The following is a 21,496-nucleotide window of genomic DNA, read 5'->3' as shown; positions in this document are numbered from 1 at the left end:
CTATTGGCTCTTTCTTCAACATGCTCCATACGGAGGGACAAGATTTCCAAAGCTTGACCTAGACCCTTGGGTAAGGTTGTATAGGCTGTGGGCTGCACATGGGGAGTTAGGGGACTGAAATCCAGCATGTACTCACCAAGCAGCGTGCTGGGCCTGGGCCCAGACCTGTCCAGAGGACCAGTTCCCCTTTGCTCTGCATAAAGGTGTCATCAGGTAGGAAAACCCTGCTCGGCTGCAAAACTGGAATTTCTTATGTGTCTGCCTACGGCTTCCTAGGAAGACACTCTAACAATGATAAGGTAATAGGTATCACCTACTTATCACTTCACTGGCATATTACAGAATCCCTTCACACTCTGCTCCCATTCCCTGCTGATTATTTCTAGATGCTCAAGTGAGCTCAAGAGCAGTGCTTTCCTATTTCATTTTTTAAAATTTATTTTATTTTTTTTTAAATTTTTTAAAACTTTTTTTAAAAAGTGAACCTTGCAAAGCACATCTTTTTTTATTTTATTTTATTGATTTTCCACAGAGAGGAAGGGAGAGGGATAGAGAGCTAGAAATGTCAATGAGAGAGAAACATCAACCAACTGCCTCCTGCATACTCCCTACCGGGGGATGTGCCCACAACCAACATATATGCCCTTGACCGGAATTGAACCTGGGACCTTTCAGTCTACAGACGGACACTCTATCCACTGAGCAAAATGGGTTTTGGCCCTATTTTATTCTTTAGCACCTTCCTCCTGGGGCTGGTGTCTAAGCTCTTAAGGCCACTTGGAGCCAGACCATTGATGTCATTGCTGTTTGGGAGTGGGGGCAGCATGGCACTCATGCCCAGGTCTGGTTCTCTCTCCCCTCTTTGTGCTCCCTCCCTTCCTTCCCTAGGCTAATGGGAAAGGCCACGCTGTGCTAAACCCTCTTGACCCTGTACCACATGGCCATGGAGGCCCCATGAAATGCCACTGGTGTCCTGGAGTTTCTCAGAAACCCTTGTGAAGTCAGCTCCTGGCTGCAGCTTCTCTCTCCTCGTGACTCTGTCTCGCATTGGAGTGGCTGGATGAGGACCCAAGACACCAGGTCCTCCTTTCTCCTCTCCCTCTGCCCCCAGGAGCTCACCCACAAGGTGATGCCACCATCTCCACTTCCACCTACATATCCAGAAGAGATGACACGTGGGCTGTACTAACATGAGGATTGATTTCCTTCCACAGTTGTGCTGATTTTAATTCCTAATTTGTAGAGCTGTTAGTGAGATTAAGTACTGAATGCAGGTAAAACACCCCACACGGTGCCCAGCACATAGAAAATGCTCAAATCATTGGTAGCTTTTAAAAAATTGTTGCTGTTACTGTTGCTGTTCTGCCTTTTCAGATGTTGTCTTTCTACAACTCACACATCTTAACCTTTTTAGTCTACCTTTATGTGGAAACCTTGTTGTGTCCCTTTGATCATTTCAACAATGTTCTCTGGCCCCTTCTCAAATGTCCCCCCACCTCCTCTGAGTGGAAGAGAGAGGGGAAGCCATGAGACAGTGAAACGGTTCACGTGCAGGGATGTGATTTCCTCTGTTGGTAGCTGGGTTTCAGGGAATCCATGAAAACATCAGCTTGGGGAAGAACTTATTGTCTTCAACTAAAGTAACATTGATGTATATATTCTCAGCAATAAGGAGACCAAGAGACTGAAGGAGAGAATTCCGTCTTGTCAGACATTTTAAAGAAAAGCTGGGTTCGAGAAGAGAAAAAAATTCAGGCTGGTCCATTTGAAGGCAGCTGAAGGCTTCCGTTCCAAAAGGAACAACTGAAGTTATTTACTGACTAGAAGTAAATAGCTCTTTCTCCTCCTCTGGAGCCACCTCGGCCAGATGAAAGGGTGGGGAGATTAGGCAGGAGCGTGTTTGCTGACTGGGAGCCATGCAGCTGGTGCAAGTCTGACGTTTCACTGCTGCATGAGCTCCCTCTTCCTAATGGGTCCCCTGAAATCAGGACGTGGCCCTTTCCATTCTCTCACTAGCTATTTTGAGTTATTTTTTTGAAGGCAGATGTAATTGTTAAACTTGCAAATGTCACATTTAGTTCTTCCATCTTGGACATATCTTTTTTCTTTTCTTTTCAAAACAAGTTTAATTAAAAAATTACACACATTTTCTTTCCTAGGCTCCTTTGACCCAGTTATATTCTGTTTGGGGGAAAATTTATACTCGAATATTTCCCTTAAATTCTTTTCCAAGTTAATGGTCAAATGTACACAGCTCAGCAAATAAGACTCCACCCCAGGTCTAATAAACTAGCTACATTTAGAAGAAATCAAGGCTCCAAGGAGCCATCCAGGCCTTGGGGAGGACTGTGAGCTGTGGCTGGAGCTGCCTAGTAACTAGGAGGGGGGAGTGAGGCAGTTAGGTGAGGCTTCAGCTCTGTGGGGAACACCCACCCCTTAGGGACCCGCCAGTCCATTTGTTGAAACTCTAACTCCCAGGGTGATGGTTCGATTCAGGTCAAGGGCATGTACATTGGCTGTGGGCACATCCCCGGTAGGGGGTGTGTAAGAGGCAGCTGGTCGATGTTTCTCTCTCATTGACGTTTCTAGCTCTCTCTCTCCCTCCCTTCCTCTCTGTAAAAAAATCAATAAAATATATTAATATATATGTGTGTGTATATATATATATATATATATATATATATATATATATATATATGAGGTGGGTCCGTGGCACTGTGGTGACGGGCTGGCTATTTTCTGCAGCATCCTTTGGTTCCGGGGCATAGCATAATATTGAACCAACTCACTGTTTTTAGGGACGTTTATTGAGGAGAAACTTTGGAATTCTTGATGATGTTTTTGAAAGAGTAGCAAACTTTGTTTATGAGAAAAGAGAAGTAAAATAAGTTCTCTGTTCAAACACACTCGCCCCCACCCCCAGGTGCACACACAGACGGTTCACCTAAGAGAGCTTGCCCGGTGCTGCCAGCTCCTCAATACCTCCTGCTTCCAGTGGGCAGCTCCCAACTTCGTCCCAGTCACTCTGTTCTGCCAGAGGGTTAAAGAGTGATCTTGATTGTGGGCATTTCTCCTACCAGAACTTTGTATTTTAACAGGAAACTTGTAGACAGTGGGTAATTTTCTCAGTTTGCAAGAGTGAAACTCAAAGTGAAGTTTAAGGCCCATGGCAAGACACTAAGGACGAATATTTTGGGCCAGAGAAACGCTTCCCTTTTCTCCCAAATCACAACACCTTTAGTGCAACTGCTGTATATACAGTCATGTCCAAGGTTAGCTCTGCATATGAAAGTCCTTGTTTAACCCACACCTATAGCATCTGAAACTCTCAATCTCCCCCTCTTCCCCCCCCACCCCCCCAACACACACACTGTTGAATTTTTAAGAAGAGGGCAAAGTATAGGAAAGGCAACGGCTGAGCTGTAGAACCATAAGATGTGAGCTGTCCCTATTCCTCAGCCTGTCGTTGGAAGGCTGACAGCTGAATGAGGGCTGGCACATGTGGGTACCCAGGGCCTTTGCTAGGACAGGGATGCTTACTGAAGAGGATGCAGGGGAGAGTCTTGCTGGAGGAAACCGTGAAGAGTCAGAAACTCAGCTTGCTCTTTGTGTGCACAGCAGTGCCACCCTGTGCGTGGCCAGAGGTTGTCTCCCAAGCCTCCAGGCCACAGCTGGTCTTTCCTCCTGAGCATTTAGCGGCACAGGCGAGGCCACACTGTAATTTTGTCTCTCTATAATCTCAAAGAGCCTCAGATTCTGGTTTTTAAGTTTGGATTCACCAGGTATTTATGGATTGCTATTCTAGGTAGTTTAATTATATACAGACAGTAATTGATACCAGTGAACTTTTTAAAACTATGGCATTTCCCCCTCTTTATCTCTAATGTAGTGGCACTGTCATGGATAGGAAAGACTTGCAAATGCTAAAGTCAACCCAGTCACCAGACTCCAGCCCCTTCGCAGGACAACAGGGCCAGACAGGTGTTGGGCCCAGAGACACAGGAAAGAGGGTTAGGGAGGACACGGGATGGCAAAGGGGCTGTGGGGCCCACCAATCAGTTGTGCAAGTGCCTGGACAGGAGAAGATGGGGCTGCTAAGATGGCTTTGACAGCAGGCAGGCAACCTGCTCATAACAGAGGGCACTGAGGTGCTTCTGTGTATGAATAAATGTGTCCACTGACCGACAGGTGGCTTTGTAGTATTTCAGGGGACCACAAGCTCCGTGAAGGCAGGGACAGTGCCAGCTTCGCTCCCTGGAGTACCAGGCTGAGAGCAGGGCCAGGTACATAGCTGTGCAGCTATCCATCAAATAAGACTTTGGTGTCAGCTTCTCTGCCCTCGAGGTCCAGGGGGAGGGGCTTGCCCAGCAGAAGGATGACAGGTTTCCCCAGCGCGCTAACTTAGGCAGGGCAACCATCCTCCGGACCCTCTTAGAACCACCCATGCAGTGACAGGCCACAGCGCCTGGCCCCAGTGCCCTGTCTGCAGGAAATGACTTCACTACAGGACTGTACTCCGATTCTTTGAAGAACCATGATCCACTGTGGGCCAGCTTTCTTTATTCTGGTTCCTGAGGAAGCACTCCTAGGGAGCTGCAAAGCAGGGCATGTGGTGTGAGGTGCCCACTTACAGAGGATGGGCCCTCAGGACTGCTGTGACTGCCAGGAGGCTCCTTAAAAGCAAGTGATTCCGGGAGCTTCATTCCACAAGAGGAGACTGGGGCCCCTGGTGCTGGGCTAAGTCAGCGCCAGTGCCTTCAGCAAGCCTTCTCATAGAGGTTCTGCTTACACGGTGGGTTCAGTTGGAGATGCCTGGAATTTCCACATGACAAGGCTGCTGTGCTTTTGAGCTGCTCAGGAGCAAATGATGGTAGCATTGGCACAGGCCACCATGGAATGCTTTTCATTATACAGTTTCAGCAAAACCTGGTAGTTTCCCTGAAAAGGACATGAGGAAAGCATGAGGTGTGTGAGCCATAGAGCACTCGACCATTCAATAAAGAGTCATCGCGCACCTTCCATGTGAGGCACTGCTCTGGACCCTGGGGGTAAAGTAGAAGCAGACAAGCCAAACCTTGCCCTGTGAAGCCTGTGGCTCACTGGAAAGGCAGACAGCTCATGTGATCACTAGCTTTGTGTGTGGTGTGTCACATGCTGACATTACACAGAGAACTGGGCAGGGAAGGGGTGGTGGGAGTGCTGGGCAGGGCAGGGTAGGGTGGGATGGGGCTGGTGCTGGGTTGCAATTTTAAGTAGGATGGCAAGGCAGACCTGTGGAGAAGGTCAGGAGCACCCCATGCTGCTTGGGGCTAGGCTTCCATGCTTAAGGACCAGCGAAGCCTTCAGTGGGGTTCAGGGAGAGGGAACCCCAGGGGAAAGGAGAGGAGATGAGGTCAGGGAGGCCTCACTGGCCATGGGAATGCTGCCTCCAGCCCTGAAAGAGACACAGGTTATGAGAGTGTTTTCCCTGAGGGAGTGGTCTGACCTGGTGCATGTTGACAGGCCCCTGTGGCTGCCTCTAGCTAGTACAAGGCTGCAGGGAGAGAGGGAGCAGCAGGAAGAGTAGTGGGAGGTGACTCAGTAAGCCAGGTGAGAGATGCTGATTTGGAGCAGATGGTGGACAGGGAGTGGGGGTTGGATTCTGGATCGATTTTGTAAAAAGAGCTGATATGATTTACTAAGGAAACTCATGTGGGTGGGAGAGAGAGGGTTTAGGGTGACTCCAAGGATTCTGGCCTGAAAAAGCAGAAGGATAAAATGATTTGCTGAGACAGGGAAGATCTCTAGGGGAGTAAAAGCCAACTGTATGAAACCAACATGCTCTGTCAGAAAAAGTATTGCTGTCGTTTAGGGTTCCTTTCCAGCAACAACACTCTGCAAAGGGATCCTCTTGTCTGTGTTAGTGGCTGTGCACAGGCCTGTGTGGAGTTGCAGAAAGGGGTTAACCACATCTGCTTTGCTCCCAGCAGAAGGCCTGCCCAACCCCCACAGGGCCACGTGGTGGGGTTTGTAGACTCAGCAGTCTGGAGAGGAAAAGCTTGGGGCGGGCAGTGGCCATGCTAAGCAGGGCAAGGGCCCAAGAGGGAAGGATGCAGGAGACTCCTGGCACATCTTTGACAAGCCTGTCATGGGAGGAAGGAAAGGGGTCTAATCTGTGCAAGCCAGAGGGAAGGGATAAATTAGATTGCTGGGTAGAAGTTGCATGAAAGGCAGTTTTTGTTAGAAGAGAACAACTTCCTAGCAATTAGCAGAGGTCCAGGAGCAAGTGGGTTCCCCCCACCCCCTTCCCACCCCCCCTGAAAACTGTATTGGAGACGCCCAGGTTCCCCTCAGGATGGTTTCTGGGGCATGGGGATGGATTAGAACACCCAGGCACCACATTCAGCTTGAGGCTTCTGTGCTGTATAGGTTCCTATGAGTCTGACTGCTCAAACATGGAGCAGCTGTGGTTACAGGAGCAGAGTCAGGAATTTAACCAAAGCAGTGTAAAAGAGAATTAATTATGAGTAAAAACCAGCTCAAATTTGCATCTGATTATGTTTAATTATCACCATCTATTTTTCTTTTAACTGCCCATGTGCATTTATGTCCATACCCTATAAAATATTGAAAACAAAATAAAATTTTTATTATTGTTTTGTAAGCCTAATGTCAGATGTAGTATTGGAAGGAAGGGTTTCTAGATTATGAACTACAAGCTATAGATACTTTGGCTTAAGAGACAGTACTATTTAGACAACTGTGCCTGACTGTAGGTAGGTGGAAGGACATGCTGGAAGACGGGGCAGCATAGGGACAAGGGACAGAGAGCACTGGCCTTTCTGCTGTGGAGACAAACACTGAATGTGTGAGTTAGGAACGTGCAGTCCTTGGCACGTATGCAGTTCAGGCTGTACCTACAATTTGTCCCTGTGCTTTGGAGGCCCAAGGATCTTGAGCTCTAATCCAGAAAACAGCAGTCACAGAGAGATGCAGGGTCCCACAGGCCTCCCTCTGGGCCCAGGCCCTGCTTATGAAAGGTACAGATTGACTGCTGAATGGACGTTTTCAGCCAAGCAGATACAGAATTAGCACAGGGCCCATCTCCAGGGGATTTGGTGGGAGGAGGGGATTTTTTTCAAACCAAAAGGCTTCACACTGTCTCTGTCCCATATTAGGAAGGGAAGTCTTTGAGCCTTGTAGGCTGGCCGTCAGCCAAGTACCCTGAGCTGACTGCAGCTGGTCCTCAGCCAACATGGGAGCCCACATGGGGATTAAGGGCTCCAGCTGCCTCTGCTGCTTATGTGACAGGCCACATGTGTCCCACTTGGGTTATTCCCCTGCTGGGTCTGGCAAGGTGTCAGCAGCCTGTGGGGTGGGGGTTGGGGGAAGAGGGCTGGCCAGGTTTCTGCTTCCCAGGCCCAGAACTCAGAAGAGGAGGAGGCAAGAGGACCAGGCAAAGACAGTCTGTAGATGCTTAAACACCCAGACCAAGGTCCAGGAGATCTGACTGCATCTTTGCCTCATGTTGGGCAATAATCTCATTGGGCATCTTTCCTGGCAACAAAGCTTTGTACAGAAATAAAATTGGTAAATTTTATTTCAGAGGGATTCCATGAGTTCTTTCCCCTTCTATTTCATGGCAATTGCTAACAGAAACTGATTTATTTAAAAAAAAAAAAAAGCCAATAATGCAAGATGAAAGTATGCAAGATGAAAGTCAATTGTTTGCAAATTTTAAGTCAATCTCCAGTGTGTGTGTGTGTGTGTGTGTGTGTGTGTGTGTGTGTGTATGGGGTGGGGTGGAGGGAAAGAAAATGAATAAGGAAAAACAATTCAAATAACAAAGATTTATAGAAAAATCTATCTGGAGAATTTAGACTCCACATTTTAGAAATGAAGAGAATTTGCAAAACTCATATTATACTGAAAGGCTTGCAGAGAAAAAAAAACTCTGGAGAAGAAGAACCTCAGAGCGGGGGAGGAGGGAAGGAAGTTCCCAGATGCTCAAGGAATGATGGTGAAGGTCCCAGATGGCCTACAGACACCACAGCTTTGACCTTAGGAACCAGAGGTTAGGATAGAAGAAAACACAAGAGAAATGAAATGAAATTGAACAAATATTTTTTTATGAAGGAGACCCTTTGGAGGACAAAAATGATGATGTTAAAAACAAACAAAAAATAAGATTATTACATTTTTCTGATTGTTTTTATATTGTTCCATAAGGTTCTCTGAGGAGTAGCATATTGAAAATGTATGGCTTATGTCAGAGCTGCTTGCATGCAGCCATCTAATAAAATCACATTGTTTTGAGAAAAATGGAATTAGTGGAAAATTTTACTCTTTACTGTGAGGCAATCCTGTGAACACTCAAGATGTGGACACTTTATTTACTCGGTGGCAGCACCTGAATAGCAGTGTAAGGATGCTAACTGGGTCACCTGTAAGCCCTCATGGTTGTGTTTAGTCCTTTCTCTGAAAGGCTAGCCTTACTGAGCGCTAAAGACAGCCAGCCTGTGCCTGCTTCCCACACCCCAGCAGCTGCAGTTACATGGAGTCCCCAAAGGCAGGGCAGCCCTGAAGGGACACATCCCTCTACGTGAGAGGTGTTGAACTGCAGTGTTTCCCAAAGTGTGGTAAGCGTACCCCTAGGGGTATGGGAAGAGTTTGGTGGGGATATGCACTGCACCTTGCTTAGCTGAGCCTAATTCTACCTTCTCATGAGTAAGAGGGGTACTCAGCATTACAAAAATTATAGAAGGGGTACACATATGTCAAAAGTTTGGGAAACACTGAACTAAAGGATCCCCAAAGGTTCGACATGATGTAAAATGTCAAATACCAAAATGACAAACCAGTGTATCAAACATTTGAAATTGCCCACTATTAGGTATCAGCTTTGCTGAAAGAGGGTTTTCTTACTAGTGGCCTATGAAGGGTTAACTGTTTAATTCCCTATTCCTCCTCCTCCCTTCCTCTTCCTTATCCACCAACCTCATCATTCTGTTTTTGGAGAAACTGCTCAATATAATAATTAAGTAACAAAACAAAATGGCAAAACAAAACCTTACCTTGGGAATATCAAATCCAATATTATTGGCAGGGCCAGCATAATAAATCTGCTCTGAAAAATATAGAAAGCATGCATAGTGTTATTCAACCATTTAAAACAAAAATGACTTCTCATATTTTCTCTGCTCACTGTGCCCTGGGGATCCAGTGGTAAAGAAAAAGATCTTTGTCCAAACACTGCTGATATTCTAATGAGGACACTGACAGCACATAAACAGTAAATAGATTGTAAAAAGGGCTAGAAGGAGACTTCAGGTAAGGTGATCGAGGCAGGTAGTGTGATGGTTAAGAGGCCAGGCTGGGGCTGGGCTGCGCAGGGTTAAATCCTGAAACCATCTCTGAAGACTGTTTGACCTTGGACAGTTATTACCTCCTTGGGCTCAATTTCCTTGTTTTTAAGATGAATATAATGACAACAACAGTGCTCACTTCATCAAGCTGTGAAAAATAAAAGAATTAATCAATGTAAAGCACCAGTGTCTGGGAAGCACTCAATAAATGCTTCCAAAGGTATGTACTGGGAGATATCATATTTGATAGGATGGCTGGTCAGGGAAGGTATCTTTAAAGAGATGACTTTGGAGCTAAGCCCTGAGGGAGGAGAGTGAGGTGATAATTTAAAGATCTGGGAGAAGAGAACCCCAGGGCACCAAAAAGAACAAAGGCCCTGATATAGACAAGAGTTTGGGAAGGAAGGACAGAGGGAGATGAGTGTGCTGAAGTATAGTGAACAAAAGGACCCATGTAAAAAAAAGTGGTAAAAAGTCAAATGACAAATGTGAGAAGATGCCTAGAATGGAAGCCATTCAGTGGCTAAGGAGAGTGATGGATTAGTGAAGCATGATGGTAGTGATGAAGAAAAATTAACAAAATCATGACTACACTGGGAGACAGGACTTACTGATGAGTTGCATGTGAAGTGAGGGCAAAGGAGAGTTTAGGCTTGAGCACCTGGGTAGATAGCCGTGCCAGTTACTGAGATAGGAGAGCCTAGGGAGGAAGAAGTTGTGTGGGGACGGTGATTAAAGAGCTCTATCTTTGGGTTGATTACTAAGAGACCTTGAGAGCAGTTGGATACATAAATCTGGAATTTTTGAAAGAGGTTAGGGATAGAGTATGAATATTGGAGTCATTAACATGTATATGGTGTTAGGGGCACAGGACAGTATGAGAGCACCCTTTCCTCCCCTCCCTCCAATTCCCAGGAAAATAAAATTAATAGGTAGAAAAGGGAGAAGGGCCAGAACCACTCCTGAAACCCTGTAAACTCCAGGAGAAGAACAGAGAAGGAGAAGCCAGCCAAGGCAATTAAGAAGGAACAGATGTGGAGAGGGGGGCAACCAGAAGTAGATGGATCAAAGAAGTCAGGCTCCTCAAAAGAGGAGGGTGTGGCTCAGTTGGTTGGAGCATCATCCCATACACAAAAAGATGGCAGGTTTAAGTTCTGGTCAGGGCACATACCTAGGTTATAGATTTGTCCCTGTTTTGGGCACATTCTGGAGGCAACCGGTCAGTGTTTCACTCTCACATCAATGTTTCTCTTTTTCTCTCTAATCAATTAAAAAGGAGGGTATTATCAACTGTATTGCATGGTATCAAAAATTTGTTTAAGGGCAAAGATTTGTAGTAGATTTGGCAATATGGACATCATTTAGTGGCCTTGACAAGATCATTGGAGAAGTGAAAACTAATGCCCAAATAGGGTGGGTTGAAGAGTGATATGGACGTAAGAAAGTGAAAAAGCTTTCTATAGAGAGAAGCAAAAAAGAAACGAACAACAACTAGAAGAGAGTGTAGAGTTGAGTGGCTTGTTTCTTTAAGACAGGAGATATTGCTCTATGTTTGTCATTTGTAGCAAGAGAGGGATTGAAGATGCAGAAGAAAGGAAATAACTGAAGGAATGAGTGTTTAAGAAAATGAGAGGGGAGGGATTTGCCTTTGAGGGAAGCACAAAGATTGCTCCCATAGTTATGAGGTTGAAATGACAGCAGTACAGGTTCAGATGTAGATAGATTTGTAGACCAATGACAGAGCTCCAGACTGATTACTTCTGTTTTTTTTGTTGTTTTTGTTTTGTTTTTGTTTTGTTTTTTTTTTCCCCAGTAAAGGTCATGGGCAGAGATGTAAGGAAAACCTGAGGGTGATGACTCTGGCTCATTGAGGAACAAGAAGATGGCATACAATAGTTATGGACAGTGGGGAAGAAATTTACTTGAAAAACACAGTAGGACTACTAGGCAGCATTGTTGAGTGCTTTTTTGAGGCTTGTGGCTATGAATTTAAAGATTCTCTGGTTGGCTCAGATTTATACTTTCTCAGCAACATTCAGTAGCTCTGATGCAAAAATAGAGAGGGTAGATGATTGGATTAGAGTTTTACTGGACAAAAATGACAAGGAGAGAAAGGCAAGGCTACTAGGAATAGATACAGGGAGAAGCTTATAACAGCATGGAATCTAAGGAGGGTAAGAAAAAAAATGAAGGCAGGAGGAGTTGGTTAATAGCAAAACAGTGGTGGAGTCAGTTGAATGGAGTCTCCAGCATTGCAATTAAGGTCATAGAATAGGTAAGCTGGACGGATATGTTGAGGCCAAAGGTCAGAAGGCTTGACTCAGATTTCAGAAGTTAAGCATTTACTAGCAGTATCAGGATGCAGAGTTGATAGCAGGAGGCAGGGAGAGAACAGTTGAGGTGGAATGATGGAAATGGTTATTAAAAGTAAGGAAGTTGAGGAATTGAGGTACCGTGGTGCTGAGTAGTCCATCCATGTCAATATTAAGTCAGGAGAAAGGATGAAACCTTGTCTAGTTCCTCAGAGGGTGACTGCCTCCCCACACTGTGCACATAGCATATTATAAGCAGAGGCTAAGAGCAGAGACTATGGAGCCAGACTATCCTGGCTGGGTTTGAATCTTGGCTCTTCTTCCTACTAACTGGGCAAGTCATCCGACCTTTCTGTGTCTCAGTTTCCCTATTAGGAAGTGCAGGTGATAATAGCATCCATCTCACAGGGTTCTTGTGAACATCAAATGAGTTAGTACATGTAAAACTCTTATAACAGCCCCTGGCACATGATAGGCAATCATTAAGTGTTAGCCTTTAATATATTCATCCACCAATCCACATGACTGGGGTCCATCTGATATAAACTATGTATTATTCAAGGTGCTGGATATGATAGTAGACAAGATTATTATGTGAACCATTTGAATCAGTGAACACCCAGAATTGTAATCATCTGTTTACAGGGCTGCTTTGCTCACTAGACTGGGCATTTGTGCCTTCTTGTTTGCATGGTTCTGAGCACATTGCACAGAGTCTGACACACAACTAGGTGCCATGTATGGTTATTGAATGAGATTACTGAATGAGCACCTCCAGAGTCAGGACACGGGTTTGCCAACCAACTTCATTTTTGCTCTTGCTATTGTATCCCTCTGGAAGTGTCTGGGCCTGGGATGTGCTGACACAGAGGATGGATTAGGGAATGAATCACTCAGAACAACTGACCTGGAATGAGGGAGAAGGGATGGTGGAGGAGGATGGAGGTGAATACATGCTTATTGCTGTTAGCTACTGAGCTTTTTTAATGACCCAGAGACTTCCTGCTTCACACAGGACCTGCTAGGTAAATATTTACAGAAAGATCAAACTCTCCACATTACAAGGGGCTTTGGGCCAGGGGCAGCATGGCTGCAGCAAGAGTAGCTGTCCACGTGGAACAATACCAGGAGGGTGAGGATAATTTTCCTTTGGGTCAGAGATTTCCCGGTGGGTAATCTCTGACCCAAACCAGGATGCTGAGAGAAGAACAGAGAGACCCAGGGCAATCTGAGGCTGAACTTCTACCAGGAGACTGTTCTTAGACTTTGGCTTCTGTTAAATGCCCATGTCCTCAGCATATCTATCCTTCCTAGGGATCTCATGCAAATGCAGTGTGTGCCAGATGGCCAACACCCCCATTTTATGGCACTATATGTACTGGTCCAGTCATGTTTAAAAGAAAGTATGTATTTGGATGTGGATATGGGGAGTTTTATTGGAAATTGCTACTCTATATTATGTGGTATTTGAAACAGAGATGTTAACATTCTGGATCTTGTCCTTAAGAATCTTCCAGTGCACCTGGAGAAGCAATAATTAAGCTATACCAACGTTAACTATGAGGAGCCAGTGGTGTGTGAGGGCAGTGTACATCACAGGTGCAGAGGCTCAGAGGGGCGGGCTGGGATTCATTTGTATTGCTGGTGTATTGCAACCTGAGGGCAGGCCACTCACATTAGACTCTAGGGTGCCCCCTGGAATTGGGCGACACAGTGCCCCAGCTACAGTACATGATTTCATTTTAGGGAAATATCTCTTTCCCGGTGGGTAATCTCTGACCCAAACCAGGATGCTGAGAGAAGAACAGAGAGACCCAGGACCAATCTCTCCTGGCAAGAGATGGTTTGTTTCATTTCAACTCACCAGTCTCTAGAGCTGCCTGGCATAGCAGCCTTCTCATTGATTCTGTGACTCCTTTTGAGAAAATGTCTTTGTTTTCATTGACAAGAATAGGTTTATACCTTTTGCAATTCAGGGACTGCTGAGGGCATGAGCCAATAAAAATCACTCATGCTGGACGTCAGGCTATGGGACACAGTGTGGCTCAAGAGCAGAGTCCAAGGACAGGGACTGAGTGTTCCCGTCCATGTCTGGTCCGACTGAATGCTCTTGGGCATGTGTTATGCCTACTTATGTTTCTACTTATTGTTCTAAAGTGGCATTATGCAGACGACCTGACCTAGGGGCGCACACTTGGGATCAGGACCCACCTCTCCCAGTCACTAAGTGTTGGTGGGCAATTTGCTTATCCATCCTATGACTCAGCTTCCTAACTGCAGAATATCAATAGGGTTCCTCTCCTTCAGGGAGTTAAAAGGACTTAAGAACTTGTATGCAAACTTGCTGAGCAAAGTCGGATTCTTCGTAAGGGTAGAAATAGTAATCATTTGTTATATTACTGTTCTTGAATATGATGTATGAGGGCTCACTTGGTGGCTGCTGAGGAACAAAGCAAGACTGGGTTTGGGAATTTTTGCCGAGCCAATGTACACAACTAAGACCTATTGCGGCTTTTCTTTTCTTTTTTCTTTTCTGCTTAAGTAAAAAGGCTGAGCATGGCTCTTTGAAGAATACCATGGGAATGATATCAAACCTTTTGCTCATTTAATGTTCAAAGATTTGGTAATTTACTAATTAGTGCTCTTCACTATTAATGAGCTCTTTACTGGGGTGAGAGGGAGTAATTAAACCAAACACTTTGCCATTTCAACAGGAGCGGTTCTGGGGGCTCATGAAGTCATAAGAATTGCTGCAAGCAAAGCAGAAACTGTCTTTTTTTAAAACCTGATGAAACAACACCTAAAATTAAATTCCTGCTCCTTTTTTTCTCAGATCCTCTCTGATTCTGAGATTCCTTTAATTAACATTTTCACACCTCAGTACTATTAAAAAAGCCCCAGTATATCTCTACCACTTCTTTCTTTTTTTCATTTAAAATTATTATCAGTTTAAATGTACAGTGAATTAAAGAAGTTCACCCTCTGGCTCTGAAGACCTGAAGTCATTTCTGTGAATAGGACTTTTGACCCAGATTGTTGTGTGGTTGGCACCTGAGTCTTTCTGAGAGGAAATTAAAGATGAAACGTCACAGAGGGTTTTGGGTTAAACTGACATGAGACCCAGGGCCATGGCCCGGCCCTTGGTTCTCAGTAACCAGGATGTGGCCCGGTCCAGTGCATGGCCTTCCTGCCATGTCCTAGTCCTTGCTATTGAAATGCCCTCATTTTCTAAATTTATTACAAAAATGTCCAATTTATAAATATTATGAAAGTGCTTGACAGGTTAATATAGAGTTCAGAACAAATTTTTTAAAATTATCACTTATTTATTTATTTATTTATTTATTTATTCAGCATTTGAACCCCTTTTCTACCTGCCCAGTGCAGCGGGGGCTGGAAGACAGTGATGCGCTAGAGGAACACAGCCCTCATCCTGTCCTCCTGTGAGTGGAGCCCTCAGGATCAGGGAAGGCCCATTGTAGCAGCTCCTGTGGGCCTTGGGCCCAGGTGAGGAGGGAGGAGGGGAGAATGTTGCAGGCAGACCAAAAGCCTCCTCTTTGGAGTGAGAGGGAGCTAGTGCATTAGGTTATTTTGGTGAGCTCTAAACATAGTCTGCTTCCTCTCCCTGCTTTGGGTATTTCCTTAAAGAGACCCCAGATTCGGCAGGGGGCGGGGCCAGGCACCCTGCTTCTTACCTCTTCCTGCTGCTGCCATGAGTTCTGCTTTTTTCCGTCTCTGGCCTGGAGGCTGTTGCATTTTGGTCCCACAGGGTGCAGAGCCAGTTCTTGGTTAGGCATCATTTAAATTAATAATGAGCTTGCCTGGGGCTGGAAACTCAGAAGAGTGCCCATTGCCTGCAGGGTGAATGTGGCTGTTGCAGAATCCCTGTGAGGCCGGAGAACCTTGAGGTTTCAAGGTTTCAGTGGATTCCAGGCAGTGTGAGTAGGTGGCTCTAGGATAGACCCAGTGTTTATATTTTATAGTATTTTTTAGTCCAAATTTTCCGTTTCTTCATCTCCCAGCCATTTTTATGTTATTCTCTAGAGCACCTGCAGTCCTTTTTGTCTGTGCTACACTGCATAGGACCACCCGTACCATCTCAGAGGTGGTCCTGCAGCCACACCACATACAGCTGCATAGACAAGGCCCGGCCAATGGGGTAGGTAGTGCGAACAGAAATCTAGCTCCTGTCCCACTGCGCCGGACTGTGCAGCCTGGGGCTAGGCTGGCTCCCACCCACAGATACTTCTTGTGTCCTGTGCACATCCTCTTGCCCAACCTGAGGTCACGCCAGCTGTGATGAGCATCAGCTGCACTTCTGCCTATCCCAGGTCAAGTGCTTGCCCTTCTACACTAGCCTGCTGCAAAGCAGCTCATGGAGGGAAGTTTAGGGACTCTGTTCCCTGGGGAAATCCTCAACTTAGAAGACTTGGAATCAGGGATAAATGCCATTGATTCCTAACCTTCAGAGGGACAATTCTGAAACACACATTATAGTTCCCCAAGATCCCCACACTGGTCATCAGCTCTTTGACACCTCACTTCTTAGCCCTTCCTCTTGCACTGAGTCCCTCTTGCTCCTCTCCTATTCTTGATTCCTGACCTCACATTCCAATAAACTATTTACCCCCAGTTCTTTGTTTCTGACTTTATTGGAAGAACCCTAAACTAAGAACACTTCCTGGTGAAAAATGCACCGTCTCCTAATTCATATGAGGGCCCATATGAGCTATGGGAAGTTCCAGAAACCTGTTTCTGATGACAGAACCACCCAGCCAAGAAGCGAAATTCTAACACCCTATAATCTGTTCTATGACTTTTGTTCCAAAGAGCAGCAAGGAGAATGAATGCCCTGCACTGTCCCTGTGGGGCTCCAAGCCTCCCTTTGGGAGAAGACAGGGGCTGAGAGAAGGACAAGGAGATGAAGACCACAGCTATGCCCAGAAGAGGAGGAACAGGGGTGATTAGAGGCTGTGAGGGAGCCAGCAATTTTGAAAACAAAGAAACAGCAGAGAGAGGAGAGGAGAAGTGCACAGCTAGCCCCAGTTTCTGTTTGCTCCATTTGGTTGGATGGCATTTTACTGTCACTGAATAGTGGACCTGCAATAATAGTGCATTCTGAGAAACTGCATTTGCAAACTCTGGGATTCTGGCCCTGTCAGGTGACCCTCTATTGGAAGGATTATTCCTATTGCTAAGGGGACCTCAATTTTATTTCCAATATTATTTCCATGTTATTTGGCCCCTTTGGGTCAGTGTGTTCTGGTCATCATTGCTTTGGTCCTTTTCAGAATCATGACTATACTGGGGAGCTCATAAATACTTAATTAGAGTTTGGCTTACTGCATGAATTATCTTTTTAAAAAAATATATATTTTTATTGATTTTGTACAGAGAGGAAGGGAGAGAGATAGAGAGTTAGAAACATCGATGAGAGAGAGTCATCGATCAGCTGCCTCTTGCACACCCCCTACTGGGGATATGCCCTCAACCAAGGTACATGCCCTTGACCAGAATTGAACCTGGGACCCTTCAGTCCCCAAGCTGATGCTCTATCCATTGAGCCAAACCGGTTTCAGCTATGTACATGAATTATCTTAACTAACTAGTCCATTCAAACAGGCTGGGGAGATTCTCTCCGTGGCCTTATATTACTAGAGAAACTTAATGTTATTTAAGCATCCACTGTGTGCTTGCAATGGACCATCTGGAACTATCAAATGAGACCCCTTCCAGGGTTATTCACTCATGGACCTGCTGCTTCCACGTCTCCACCATGATCTGGGATTTGGACAAAATGGAAGGTGCTTGGGCCTACAGCTGAGCTAGCGAGTAAAATTGCTAACATACATGAATCTGAATGTGTTTAGGACAGACTGTTAAAAAACACTTAGAGCAACATAGAAGGTACTAGGTGAATGCTGTCAAGAGAGCATTTTGCAGAGATGGGGCTCCCTTATGCTTGCAACCTCATATCTGGTGACCACTGGCCACTTGTGGTCGTTAAGAATTTGAAAGGTGTCTAATGTGACTGATTAACTGACTTTTAAATTTAATTTAAATGTAAATTATTTGAATAGCTACATGTGACTAGTGGTTGCCAATCTGGACAGAGCAGCTTTAGGTTGGCACTGTCCAATAGAAATACAATGTGAGCCACTTATGTAATTGAAAATTTTCTAGTAGCCACATTTGAAAAAATAGGAGATACAAGTAAAATTAATTTAATAATATATGTGTTTTAACCCAAATATTAAAAATATAATTTCAATAGGTAACCAATATAAAAATATTAAAGATGTTTATAAAATTATTTTATACCTTTTTTTTGCACTAAGTCTTTAAGATTCAGTGTGGATTCTACATTTAGAGCACATCTCACTGTGGACTATCCACAGGTGGCTAGTGGCTTTGTTCTAGACTCTAATCTAGAGAGAGTGTCAATTATGAAGTCATTGAGGAGGAACCGAGGCTCAAAAAGTGAAATGATTCATTCCAACTGTATTTCTCTGTCTTTACTGCCCCAGTTCCTTCCAGGTGATACAGAACTCTGGCAGTTAGGAGGGAAAGAGAAGCTCAGCTATTTTCTCTATCAATCTATTTCTGGATTTCTGTGGATAAACACTTAACTCTCAAAATACAACTTGTGAATTGGTGGGCTGATTGGATTCCTAGAAATGGAAATGAAGATAGTGATGGGAGGAGAGAGTGGAGAAGAAATGGAGTTGATCTCCAGAAACCTGGGGCAGCAATAGGAAAGAGCAATGTGATTGGAAATAATGAAATAGACATCATGGGTTGTGTGGGTGGGTGGGGGGGGGGGGAGCAGGTCGGGGGAGCTTTTGCAGATTAAGGGTCTCTTGGGTCCACACACATCAGAGCTCTCAGGATGCTTGATAAAATGCAAATTCACTGATCCCTGGGATCAGAGCTTTGATGTGACATGGGGAGCTGGCAGTCAGCCTCCTTAATTAGCTTCCTAATGATTAGTGAACAAGGGGAGTGTGAGTCATTGAGCAGACTTGTGAAATTCCACAGGAGGCCCCTGGTTTGTAAAGGAGCTTGTATTGTGTTAGAAAATTGAAAATGCTTCTGGCCCTAGATCATCACTAGTCTCAATGTGCTAAGCTAAACTTAAGCAGAGACCCCGCTGATATTGAGGGAGTTTCCCGTATTATTGGTTCTTACTAAAAGGCTTGAATTTGAGGAAGAAGGCGAAGCTCCCAAGCTGTAGGACTTCGTAATAGGCAATGCGTTTCCTTTTGTTTGTTTGGCTTTTATTTTTTCTTAGAAAGAAAAGGTCCTCTTAGGCTTGGTCATTTCTGGTGCCTTTCTTTGGTGACCATTGTTTCTAGCTCTATTTTTTTTCACAGAGTAAGTGGGAAGTTCTTGTTAATTCATATAAACTGCTGTTTTTGTTGATTCTCTATGAATTTGTAGCAGCCACTGCTGCCCTGTACTCACAGCTGCCTGAGACATTTTGAAGTATGCAAACAAAGAGTAAAACACAAAGAGAAGAAAGGCTAAGGCTGAGTTGCTGGTGCTGCCAATCTCCAGTTCTCTGAGAAGTGCAAATGGGGCTCTCTCCCCAGGGGTGCAAGCAGGTCTGCAGCCCCCACTTTGTCAGCCACTAGATGACACACAACTTGGACCAAAGTCAGCTTTCTGTTATCTCTGAGGGAAAAAGCCTTAAATTCTAAGCTCGAAGGCTGTACTGCCCCTCCAGGCCTGTTAAAATGCAGGCTTGCACTGGCAGATGGATGATTTCAGGGCTCAGGGCCCTTGCTCGAGAAATCCCTAATCAGCTGCAGGAAGTGGCGAGCATTTATCACTTATTGAGCGCTTACCCTGTGCCAAACAGCTTTCTGTTCTAACTCCTTCACACAGATTATCCCATTTTGTCTTTATAACAGTCCTATAAGGTTACTCATATTTTCCTCACTGTACAGATGAAGAAACTGAGGCTCAGAGAGATGAACTTGCCTGCAGTCACGTAACGATAAATAGCAGTAGAGGTCCAACTCTGTGCATCTAGCTTCAAACCCTGTGCTTATTCTATGCTAGTCTGGTGGCTCTCAGGTGTGGTCCCTGGGCCAGCAGCACCAGCCTCACTGGGGACTTGTGAGAAACGCAGATTTCCCAGCTTCTCTCCAGGTGTACAGAATTGTAAAGTGGGGGTGGGCTGTCAGTCTGTGGTGGAACAAGTCTGCCAGGTGATGCTGTTGCTCAGGCTGGAGAATCACTGGACTGGGCTGGGCCCTGCTTCCCATGCAGCAAGTGCGATGCGGCAGGCAAAAGAACACTCTTTCAGGATAATACTGGTTTTAGTAGCATGCTGCCTGCAACTACAAAATGACAGGGCAAATGATGGTGGCTGGAGAAACTGCCATTTCCCAGGTGGCAGAGAATCACTCGCCCTGCAGATCTATTGATTCATCTCTGGGAGTGAAACCACGAGTTCCCACCTAAGCCACTCTGTCATCGAGGTTATTAGCAATAATTGATGAAGGATGGAACCAGCAGCTGTGGTTGGGAGAGACTGAGAATCAAGTGCAGGGACCAGCAGAGCAGAAAGCCTGAGCAGATGGTCTAATGGCCCAGAAAATGAAGGTGAACAAACAGGTAGGACAGAAGTGCTATCCTGGTGAAGACATACTTTAAAACTGAGGCCTTCTCCTTCTATAGCACAAACCAATGACCGCACTCCTGGAGCATGTGTTTGTTAATGCTGGTGCAGCGGATGTTAAACAGATGAGAATTGAGGCCACTGTAGGGATGTATGGTTGTGGGTGGGCTTCATGGAGGTGTTAGGTCATTGGCATAGATTAACGGCAGAGCTTCTTCCAGGTAGCACTTGCCTGGAAGGTGGCTTTTGCCCATCTTTTACTAGAGAAGTACCATGTGGAAGGCATTTTGCAGAGAGCATTTATATGAATTTTTCCAAGTTAAGGCAATTTCCAAATGTCCTCCATTATATAAACCTGTGAAAAGGAGCACATAGAAATAGAGATAGCTAAGGCAATAGAAATCTAGCCAATGAAATCTGAATTGCTGTTAGGACTGAATTTTGAATAGTTACAAAGATTGAGAAGGCTCAGCAATTAAAGATGTTTTAAGGATGGCTTGACACGTGTGTTCAGTATGAATTGGGACAAATGAGAAATGCTCTAGCCAATACAAGTGAGGAAGGACAGGGAGCCAACGTGAGTACCTGCTATGCTTGTATCTTTGTCTTATCTGTACATATAAAATTAGTATTATTGAAGAATCTCGTAGCTGCTATCAGAGAAAATATTTGCCCTGTCATGGATGTCATGTCAGACTTTAAATACATTTCTCATGGGATCTACTCTGTCATACATTGAAATTCTTCTAATTATGATGTATTCCCCATTTTGAACAAACAGTGAAAGTAGGGAAGTTCAGATTTACACAAAAGATACATCAGGGAACAATTATTTTTTAACTAAATGATTCTTCAGCCTATAAAAGGTGTCACTGCAATATTTAATTGCAAGCTTTCCAGATGCATGAAAATTAAATCCACAACCAATTTTTTTTTGTAGCTTACATACTGCACGAAGTGAGGTGTACTAATACCTGGTACATGTATTTCATAATCGATTTTGATCCTACTAAAAGTACTTAGTGCTCATGTACAGGGTGGTGCATGCCGCACCAGCAGTTCTCTGGGATCTGTCACACATGTCAGATCAAGTCTGCCTGAGTTTTCACCGTGTTTCAACCATGTCAATCACAGTGTCCTACTTTATAATCATAGTATGTACCCAGTGTATACACACATACACACACACACACACACACACACACGCACGCACG

At 44.9% G+C, this 21,496-nt stretch overlaps 1 protein-coding gene across 1 annotated transcript in view; it reads right to left on the bottom strand.

Moving 5' to 3' along the window:
* Nucleotides 1-3,843: 3,843 nt before the first annotated feature.
* Nucleotides 3,844-21,496, bottom strand: part of LY86 (lymphocyte antigen 86) — a 58,198-nt gene continuing 40,545 nt past the window's right edge. Inside the window, exons 4-5 of the mRNA XM_036444054.2 lie at nt 9,054-9,106; nt 3,844-4,938 (exon numbers count right to left, since the gene is read on the bottom strand). Of these exons, the coding sequence (XP_036299947.1) occupies nt 4,855-4,938; nt 9,054-9,106 (137 nt within the window). The 3' untranslated portion in view covers nt 3,844-4,854. The remainder of the gene's footprint in view (nt 4,939-9,053; nt 9,107-21,496) is intronic.

Source organism: Pipistrellus kuhlii, unplaced genomic scaffold, assembly GCF_014108245.1.
Source record: "Pipistrellus kuhlii isolate mPipKuh1 unplaced genomic scaffold, mPipKuh1.p scaffold_m20_p_2, whole genome shotgun sequence".
Lineage (NCBI taxonomy): Eukaryota > Metazoa > Chordata > Mammalia > Chiroptera > Vespertilionidae > Pipistrellus > Pipistrellus kuhlii.
Note: the sequence above shows the minus strand (reverse complement) of the source record. Positions and strands in the feature narration are given on the sequence as shown.